The 10,858-nt window shown below is 41.1% G+C and overlaps 1 protein-coding gene across 1 annotated transcript; it reads right to left on the reverse strand.

The window, feature by feature from the left end:
• Positions 1–615: 615 nt before the first annotated feature.
• LOC134214535 (uncharacterized) lies at positions 616–3,150 on the reverse strand. Its single transcript, XM_062693895.1, has one exon. It carries the CDS (start codon positions 2,970–2,972, stop codon positions 1,425–1,427), a length of 1,548 nt encoding a protein of 515 aa, XP_062549879.1. The 5' UTR covers positions 2,973–3,150; the 3' UTR covers positions 616–1,424.
• Positions 3,151–10,858: the final 7,708 nt, after the last annotated feature.

Raw genomic sequence — 10,858 nt, forward strand, 5'->3', positions numbered from 1 at the left:
TCTTCTTTATTTCAGGGGACCACCAGTGAAGTGCTTTGCGGCCCGGCTTAGAACTTGTTCTTGGGATAGTTTCTAAAGCTACTTCGAACACAGTATCTACCAAGTGGGAAATAGTGACTGGCTCTAATACGTCGATGGAAGCATCAATTCGTGTTTGGAAGGTTTCCCAGTCCGCCTGGTCATAAATCCAACGTGGACGCCGAGAGGTTGTAGGTGGTTGATCATTGAGATAGATCGTTATTGGGAGATGATCACTGCCCATGGGATCATCACTAACATTCCATAGGAAACGATTTGCTACAGCTGCACTTACCATGGAGATGTCTACAGCAGACTCTATTTCGCCTCTGTTGAACGTATTGGAACCATCGTTGAGAATGATGGAGTTTGTGGTTTCAGCTATTTCTACCATGGTTGTACCTCGGAAATTAGGTGATATACTACCCCAGATCGGGTGGTGACCGTTACAGTCACCAAGGATAAGTTTGGCTCAGGAATTTGCTCCAGGATTTCAGTGAATTGTTCCTTCAGGTTTGCTATTTTACCACATCGTAAGTACATACTTACAATGGAAATTGGAAACGGAGTTTCGAGTCGAACTGCGATTATCGGAAGGTCGGTGTCTAGTTGGATTATTGTGAATGGTAGATGAGCTAGAATTCCAATAGCTACTGAATGGTATATGTTTTGACCGCATTTATAAGTCCAGCGATATCTGCCGGATAGTGAACGGTCCATTCTTTCGTGGCTCGTACGGTGGACCTCCTGTAATACTAGAGCAATAGGTGGGTTGGTCTGGCAGAGTAGTTCGATGTCTGCTAAATTATTATTGAAGCCATTGATGTTCCACTGGATGGCAAACCGGGTACCTGTAGTAGTATTTTCACGTGGAAGTGCTTGAGATGCGAGCTGCTGTATGATAGGAGTTGCTGATGTCGCTGAAGGTGGTCGGTCAGCTGAAATTTGAAAGGGGGGCGTTAATAATGAACAACTAGGCTGTGGGGGACTGGTTCCATGTCGAAGTAGATTAATGGCGTCATATATGGTGGCACCACATGCCGCTGCTGGCAACAGTGTAGAACTGTTCGTTGATGCTTTTTCCGATGCCAGTGGTGTTAGGTCTTTCTTTGCTTTAATGCGAGCTGATCGTCTTAGTTTATATTTTTTGTCTATTGATGCACTAGGAATTTCAGTATTATTTGGGCGGTGATGTGTACTGGAGTGGGTGTGCTTAATAAACCCGTCACTCGTGAGCGTGCTAGTAGAAATGTCGTGAGTTGTGTTGATAGCAATCGTATCCTCTAGACTGGTAGACTCTGTAAAGCTAATTTTTGAATCGAAAATTATAATCATTAACAAATGATAAATTATAGAAGCAGTGTTCATAGAGGATGATTGCTTATATGCATGTAGGTATTCTTCCTTCAACTTTCCATATCAGCACCTTCTTCTCCTGAGGAGATGACAGATATGTTTATGCTGTTGTTAGCGGTTATCTTGCTTTTTGAGCGACCGGTTGAATCGTCTGAATCTGTTGGCAAGTGTGTTCTCTTTGGTGTTTTATCTTTTAAAGCCAGGCTGGGGATAAGCGTACTGCAATCGCTTTCAACGGAGGATGACGGCTTCTTGTTCTTGATTCTCTGCTTTTTTTCCTTGGTTGATACGTTAGGCTGAGCTCTTTGCACCCAGCTGCGTGTTTGTTCTTCGTTGTTCTGCATTATTGGCTCATATTCAGGTGATGGGGTAGATTGTTGAGAAAAAATAGAGTTAGTTGATTTCGGTGAGATAGGTTCTTCTGGTTGTGGCACTTTTTTCCCGTATAACTCTCGGAGGAGGTAATTTTCTCGATCTTTCATTGCTAAATCAGATTTTAGTTTCACTACTTCGGTAATCAAATCTTCGATAGTACCATGTTGCCGTACTAGGTCGAGTCGAGAACTTTCTTTCCCTTTGTTGTTTAGGGTTGCCTCAAGGGACGCTATGCGCTTGTCCTTATTTGTCATCTCTAGCAAAAGTTGGTCAACTTTTTTACTTAGGTTCGCAATGGTTTCATCCTTACCAGCCGATGTTACTGCTGAAAAAGTCCGGGAACTGTTGGATTGCTCGAACACTTTTTTCGCTGAATGATACGATATTCCCATGTCAATTCTGATTCGTTGTATTGTGTTTTCCTCGACGTACGTTGGGCATTTCCTGCTCGAGAGACTGTGGTTATGCATATTGCAGCGTTTGCAGAATGGTTCGTTGTCGCATTTGTTTGTTTCGTCGAAGGGGTGATCCTGAGAGCAATTACCGCATGTTGATTGTGGTTGCTTACATCGTGTTCTGGTATGTCCGAAACTCCAACAGCAAAAGCATTGCATTGGAGCCGGATAATAAGGCCTTGTCTTGCAACGCAGCCAACCGAAATCAACGTGATCTGGTATAACAGTGCCATCGAAAGTGAGAATGATGGATGCAGTGTTCTCATACTGTTCGTGTCCGATCCTACGTTTGATTCTGCGGAAATCAGTAACACCTTGCGGAGCAAGATTTTCCTTTAGTTCCTGATCACTCGTATCTTTCGCTTCGAAACAGCTGACAACACATTTAGATTTGTTGAGGTTAGGATGCTTGCTGATTTTGATGTTTGTTCCGTCAGCCAACACTTTCATTGTCAGAAGTTTCTCAACATGTTTTGGGTTCCGTATCTTAAGAGCGTACGAGATACCTCGTCCTTCCGGAAAACCACCGACGATTTTACCTCCTATCCACTTTTCTACGGAAGTGCGAAGAAGACATGGCCTGTTCGGTAATGGGCCACCCACGCCTTCCATCTTCAAAATTGTAAGTTGACCATGATCGTTGTTCGGGTCGAGCCACGTAGGAATAGTACGGCCGGCATAGGATCCATTAAGGGTGTTCAATATGGGGCGAACAGAAGTTCCCCCACCGGTATCATCGAAAGGTGGAAAACGGTCCAGTGCCGACATTGTCGGTGGACCGAACTACAAAAATCGACCAGAGAGGTGAGTTGGAGGTTCGCGCACTAGCCGAAAAATAATCACTCGCGACGACAGGTGTGGAAAGTTCACGTTAACAACAAAAACCTAACCGGAATATCCGCCACCAGGTAGGCAAAACCGTTAAAATGACGCAGGGTAACCACTTCAAAATGGAGGAAGCAAGCCGATTATACAGAACAATAGAATTTATGATAATAGAGAGAAAACACGTCTGTTCGCTCTGAAATGAAGCTGTGAACTGAGCGCTAATCATTGTATTTACTATCGCTAATCATTGTACTACCGCACGATCGCATATTTGTAACATATGCATTTTTTCCTTTCTCGTACAACAAAGTTGTACCGAAAGGCTATATGATTGCTAAAAAAACTTGATAGAAGGCCCGGAGACCCATAGTGTTATATACCGATCGACTCAGCTCGACAAACTGAGGTGACGTCTGTTTTTTTTGTGTATGTGTGTGTGTATGTGTACAAATTTTGTAGGCACACTTTTTAGAACTTAGAATTATCCGATTTACTCGCAACAAGTTGCATTCGACGGGGAATTGTTTGCTATTGGAAATGGGCCCGATCATTGCTTTTCGGAATTATTGAAAAAACATTGTTTTTCCCCAAAGGTCCCCCTTGAAAATTCAAAGAACATTTTTTTTTTGAATGGTGGCAAGGCAAAAATATTAAAAATGATCGAAAAAAATGTGATCTATTCCTCCAAAGAGCTTTTTTGACCTTTCTAATGTATTTTTTCAATATATTTTATAATGCACGAGAAAGGCATCATCACTGCTAGGTGGATTAATCTGGGTTTTTTTAAAATAAGTTTCCTAGACCGGCTCAGAAGTTGAACCCAGCCTGCTTCAGCATAGTCTTGCTTGGCAGGCTTGCATCTTCCCGCTAAGGAAGGCCTCCCAGAATATATAGAAGTAGTTTTCAAAATTTCAATTGCCTTTTATACCGGGCAGACACATCCATTTGAAGAAGGCATTATCAAGTCTATTCGACTTATACCGGACAGATGCGTCCATTTAAAGAAGACGTTACTCCTGCCTTCGCCTTATACCGGGCAGACGCGTTTTTAAAAAAAAAAGGCATTATCAGCTCCTTCCGCCTTATACCAGGCAGATGCATCCATTTTAAAAAAGGCGTTATCCCACCCTTCGCTTTATACCGGGCAAACGCATTCTTTTAAAAAGGACATTATCAACTCCTTTAGTTTTCTACCGGGCAGATGCATTCATTAAAAGAAGGTATTACCTCTTCCTTCGCCTTATACCGAACAGACGCGTTCTTTTAAGGAAGGCATTATCAACTCCCTTCGCCTTATACCGGGCAGATACATCCATTTAAAGAAGACGTTGTCCCTCCCCTCACCGTATACCGAATAGACGCGTTCTTTTAAAGAAGGCATTATTAACACCTTTCGCCTGATACCGGGCAAATGCATCAATTTAAATAAGGCGTTACCCATCCCTTCGCCTTATACCGGGAAGACGCATTCTTTGAAAGAAGACATTAGCAACTCCTTTCGCATTATACCGGGCCGAACATATGGTGGGGTTTCAGGTTTTGAAACCTGAAACCCGAATCTCCGGATTCGGGTTTGAAAATTAGTACAATATCGGATCCGGGTCGAGTACGGGCTTAAGAAATAAAATACTGAAAATTATTTTATTCAGTTTTGTTAATTGTAAGGCTAATTCGTTGTTTGGACATACATTTTTACACATATCTAGTTTGAATTTTCCGGGGAAAACTTTTGTGCGGGCTTCAATAATTAAATTATGTCGGGTTTGGGTCGAGTACAGGTTTACGAATGCAAAAATTCTCGGGAACGGGTCGGGTTTGCATTAAATCTAAAAAAAATGCCCGGATTGCATGCAATTAAGCAGAAATCGGTAAATATTTGAATGATAATTATTCTAACTGAATTCGGCCAAATGGCATTCCGCGAAATGTCTTTCGGAGAGTTGATACATTCCGCGGAATGTCGAACCGCGAAAAAAAAATTTCGCGAAATGTTTTTCGGCGAAATAGTATACAACCGACAGCTCTTATTTTTCATATTTGTTTATTTGCTGAACGCAACTGAACGAACTGATTGATATTAGATTTCAATAGCATAATCAACTATTTGATGAAAAATGATAGTGAAAGAGCCGCTACACGGCATATCTTGGTATAAAAATAAAAATATCTCCTTGTGCAAGTTCTCCGGAGGCACCTCGTAGGTTTCAAAAGTGGCCAATATAATCACTAATCGAAGTCTTCTCATGGACTATACATACATTAGAGAATCTATGAAGAATTAACGATCGAAAGGCATATATGGAGCGATTGTTGTGCTCCCCTTATATGACCAACAAGGTCCCCGTGGAAGTCGTTTCCCGGTGGCCATTTTCTCCAGAACCAGTATATCACCACATAGCCACAAAATTGTTTATCTTTCGAACGGTATATAAACTTTGTAATTCGGTTAAAATTTGACTGTTTTATAAGCATTTACATTTATGGGTCAATATGACCCTAACATCGTAACTTTTTCCTAATATCCGAAGCAGGTTAAACGGTACAAAGAAAGGGCGGTCGAGAGGTCCCAAAGTACACGTTTTAGCAGTTTACAAATCTAGATTGAAAACGGTGCCGGCCAAATCTTCACAGTCAGTTGGGAGAGGAAGATAATGTTAGTGTGTAGTTATTGTTGTTTGCTACTAGAAACCGAGAAAACCTCCACAATACTGCGGAAAGGAAATTTTTAATAATTTGGTAGGTAAACTGCCTAGTTTGAGAATTCACCAAGGAAAATTATATAGTCCATGCCTCATTTTTTAATTGGGTCGAGCCTCGGATTGTGCTCACGACCTCCTGCTTGTAAAGCAGAAGCCGTAGTCACTAGATCACCGGGGTCGCCTGAAACACATGCGATCGTGCACCTAATTAGGTTAACACAAATTTGTATTTGGCTGCTCTGGTTCCTGCCTGTTCCAAATATCCACTGCCCGACTTCCAAGCTCGTCAACGAACGATTTCTTCACAGCTGGATCTCTGGATCGGCGTATGTTGAATCTCCTCCCGTTGCTGAATCCGGAAAATGTGCATTGCTCAAATTCACATCCGATCTCTCCGCAAAATGTATCTTTGAAAAAGTTCCTCCTTGTGGCAGCCCATATGAGGTTTATATTTGCGTATGGTTCTGCTCAGAATATATTCTGCTTATTTATTCACCGAAAAGTAAGTATTCAGCTATACAACTAGGGGGAAAGACGGATTTGGCAGGTTTGGTTCTATTATTGTCAGCTGTCGGGGGGGGCTTTGTCGACCAAATTTTATGAAATTTGGCCACAATATTCTTTGATATGCAAAGAATTTTTAGGCCAAATTTGAGCATAGTCAGTCATAAAAAACCCCCCTGCCGTCATTCCCCCTATTTTTATCTTCTGCTTCTATTGCTTCTCTTGTCCATTTCAATAGAAAAATTCATTTACAATCATGGTTTTATATTATTGCTTTTAAAAATTGTCCATAGTGCATTATTCCGGTATATGGTGATTATTATAGAAACTGTATTACAAAAATTCATCACGAGACCATGATTTGCAGTTCCAGATTCGTTCACATTTCTGGCAGCTAATTGAATTTCCAACGATTCGTTCCAATAATCCAGCGAAATTTATGCAAATCTCCCGTTAACAAGCCCGCAGCACCATCTGACTGTCAATCTGAACCTAATTTGCATAAAATTGCACACCTTTCCTCCTAAATTAGCATCCTTTCCAACGGCCCTAGACAAACATGGTGTGCTAACTTACTTGCAGTTTTTTTTTGGCTTGTCCTATTCGGTACTCCGATTCTTGTCAACCCGTGTTAATCCTTTCAAACTAGCAGTCTAGCACAAATTGCAAACACTCACCGGATGACGGCGGCGGCGTGCCGTCGAATATCGCAACAGCAAGGGATAAAAGTGAAATCAGCTGCCATTTTCGCTTTTACTCGGGAGGGCCCCTCTCACGGGAATCCAAATGTAGAAGATCGGGAAAGGAACTGATTTGCATATATTTTTTATTCGCGAAACTATGAATGCCTACCCATACCAGCGAATTTTTAGGCAGCGTGAATCGGGATGAACGATTTGAATAACAATGGGAAGACGGGGTTTTTGGCTGGCTTTTTACTAGCGCTGTTTGTTGCCCAAGCAGTTGTTCCGAAAATTGATTTGATATGCTTGACTTGGGTTTTGAGATATGTACGAAGGCGATGTGATTGTTTGTTTCAGTGTTTGTGCAATCCTGAATTCCTAGTTGGGTTATAGGAAATGAAGTCGATCATCGTTAGGTCGATTCTACAAGTCGAACCAGGTTGACTGAATTTTTAAGAAAGCAAATTGGATAATTAAAGATTATTGTGAGGGTTTCGACTGAGCGAGACATATTCGTAGAATGAATGTTGAGTAGATCAAGTTTAGACTTAAAGTTTGTTTAAAGTTTTTTAATGTTTATGATTCATATACGTTCAAAATTATTTGATCACATATGACTTTCAATATTTATTGTTTTGACTCGGGACTTTCTGGTCGTAAGATGCTCGGCTACAAAGCAAGACTATGCTGAAGATGGCTGGGTTTGATTTGCCGTCCAGTCAAGGAAATTTTCAGATTAGAAATTTTCTCAAGTCCATAAATTTGTCATACTTATATGTTCACTGTTGAAATATAAAATAAATACGAATGTATTTTCTTCTCAACTTGAAAACTTCTTCAATGTCTTGTATTCAATAACAAAGCTCTGACTAATTCTCATAATATTAATAAATTCTTCCAGCAAATTAGAATCGGTCTTAAAAAAAATATTCCTAATGCTGGTAGACATCGTTTCACCGTGATTACATTTTCCCAGCCAGACAGCACTCCTAAACCAACTGAATTGTTCCAAATTTCATGAATGGTTGCACCCCGAACTGGTACGAATCGATGGTTGTTATTGCCGATTGATTCAACTTGTGAAAACTGTTTGTCTTTGCAACCCCAGCGCACAAACGCACTTCATTTGATGCTTTTACTTTTATTGCAATTTTTATTTTCGTATTTATCCCCGAAAAAAAAACCGTAGATCTGATGCCAAATCCGCGCATGAGGATGCGACCCGACACAGACAATGATCACCATTGCCAACATCGCGTACCAGGAGGGGGAAAAGGGTTGGATCATTGTAAAATATATTATGCATGAAAGCAGTCGGTGCCGTGCGACTAATGGAAAGGATTTAATTTATTAGGATCAAGAAGCATTTAAATGTGCACCGCGGCGGCTATGACGAGGACGGCGGTCCTGGCAGTCATTTGAACGGCTTTCGTATGCGCGCGCGATGCAAATAATGGAAAATGATAAGTGGTTTAACATATGTTTATCTGATTTCGGTGTTTGGCTGTGATGATACGCTCTATTTTAATGCGCAATGGAAAGTGTTTTTACCTTTTGTGTGTTTTGGAGTTTGCATTGTTTGCCGTGTGGTTGATTTATGTCGGCTATAGAATGGTAATAATTCACTGATTTTGCTATTTGGTAGGAAATTGCACGAAACCGGGTGGTTTGTATTTTGTGTTGAATATGCTGAATTTGAAGAGGGGTTGCCCCTTTACTGAATTCTGAACTTTAATCCAAATGTGTGTATAAATGAGTGATACACGATGTTCGTTGTTGTTCGTTGAATCATCGTTAGGCTGTTTAAAAAAAAACGATGTTCGAAGAGATTTGGTTTTCAACTATGAATTGAAAGATAACCAATTAAGTTGCACTTCCGTTTGACAATCAGAATGGTACGGCATTTGAACGTCAAGTCCCATTTCTGTAATTTCTTTATTTTTTCAATATGCTAACACTGTCAGAACTACTTCAGCTGCTGGCCTATCCAGCCAGCCAAACGCCACCCGATCATCAGGAGCCACTCTTCCAAATCTCATTCTATTTTTTATCAAGATTGGTGCAAGATGCTCTCACGGTAATTATCCCCAGAACCAGTTTCTGCACCCGGGCGTATGTGGCTTTGTGCTGGTGGTCGAAATACATTCCCAGCGCTGTCGAAGGTCCACCCAGGCACACAAATGATTTCCACAAAATAACATCAAGGAAGCAGCCCCACACCGACCAATTTGTTTCAAAAATACCTTGAACGTTGTGGAGCAATCAACGCCCTCAAATAATAAAACCACCTTTTCTTGATACTCTACCACCATCTCGAGCACAGGAGTACCGTGCAAACTCAAACTTCGGACGCTTAAGCACTTTTTGATATACAATCATCCTGCTTACTCACATTTTAAATCACACCGTTTATATCACCATTGCAATCACTAAGTATAGTATTTATCTTTAAACTACGTGTTTAATATGTGCAAGATATTGCGAAGAATGTTTGCAATTTATGAAAATGTCCGGCTTCTGTTTGATTCCAACCTCGGACAGCTGCGGGTTTGGATTCATATTTCGGACACAAAGATTCAAACTTCGGACACCTGATTACACAGTACTGGGAAAAATAATTGTACATAATTTGCACTGCACAGCTCAGACTGTCTTTTAATCATTTCGTCGCGTTGTGTTAACATGTCTTTTAAGAATGTAATTATACTAAAACAAGTTAAAACTATTAGTCCTTCCGATCCAGCTAGATGAAACATTTCGATGAAATATTTCAGAAAATTTCCCATACGAATTGAAGCGTCCGAAGTTTGAGTGTGTCCGAAATTTGATTATCCACGGTAGTAAACGATACTATAGTGATGTCACTAGAAGATTTTTTTTGGGTCGTTTGTTATTCCCTTCCGAATGAAAAACTCCGCCTAAAAAGCTGGACCATTATTCAGCCATTAACTATGACATAACTCAAATTCAATCTGGATATGAGGAAAAGCAAATCATCTGGGCCTCACGTGATTGTTTACCCCTACTGACCACATCCGTGTAGTCGCTGCAGTGATACAAGAATGTATTGTATGTCCGCTACTGATCTTCATGGTAATCGACGAGATCATTGTGGGTGCGATTGAATGTGTACCAAACCATGGGCTGCTCTGGCAGGCTATTACTATGGAGCCCCTAAATGAATTCGATCTGTTTGATGGCTTTGCACTCCTACCTCAACGGCACTCTGATCTGCCAAATAAGCTGAAAGACCTAACCGTATGCTCTTCTACGGCGGGTCTCACCATCAACGTCAGCAAGACCAAATCGTTGGATGTCGGGACGAACTACCCCTCCAACTATGCGGTAGACTGGCAAGTAGTGGAGAAGCTCATATACCTTCAATACATTGACAGCCAGCTAGCCGAGCAGGAGCGACGACCTCGATAACAGAAATGAACATGATCATGAGCATGATGACCGTGCATTTCGTAGTGACTACTCCGTGATTGATCAGAACAATCGCAATTGCACAAGGAACCAATGGATGGAAGCATGGAACTTCAATGTGCACAGTCCGAGAGCTCTAGTATTTTAAATGGTCGATAACGGTGCTGACCACGTCCTCACAGTATATCGGGGATGAGAAGGAATTGATGATGCAATCTATCGCCCACTGCAAGCCGAGAACACCTCTGCACTCGCCACGAGTTCATGCGAAATTTTATTGGAATTTGGAGTTAAGTCTTATGGCAGAAGTTTGTCTTGGTTAACGGATTGCCAATGTGAAGTATTGTGCATTTAAATTTTGGTACCTATTATGTTTTGGTATTTTACCTTTTATGCAAGGCTAGTTCAAAATAGAGCAAGGTATCAATTACAGAATGAGGTATTATTTAGTTAATTTCTCCTGCTTGAGTAGCGTTGGACACGTAGGTGTATTTTTAAAATGTTCTATCGG

Source organism: Armigeres subalbatus, chromosome 2 (genome assembly GCF_024139115.2).
Source record: "Armigeres subalbatus isolate Guangzhou_Male chromosome 2, GZ_Asu_2, whole genome shotgun sequence".
In the NCBI taxonomy this organism is placed as follows: domain Eukaryota; kingdom Metazoa; phylum Arthropoda; class Insecta; order Diptera; family Culicidae; genus Armigeres; species Armigeres subalbatus.

Coding starts and splice junctions, on each gene's coding strand:
- LOC134214535 (XM_062693895.1), bottom strand. CDS start 2,972: ATGTCGGCACTGGACCGTTTTCCACCTTTCGATGATACCGGTGGGGGA.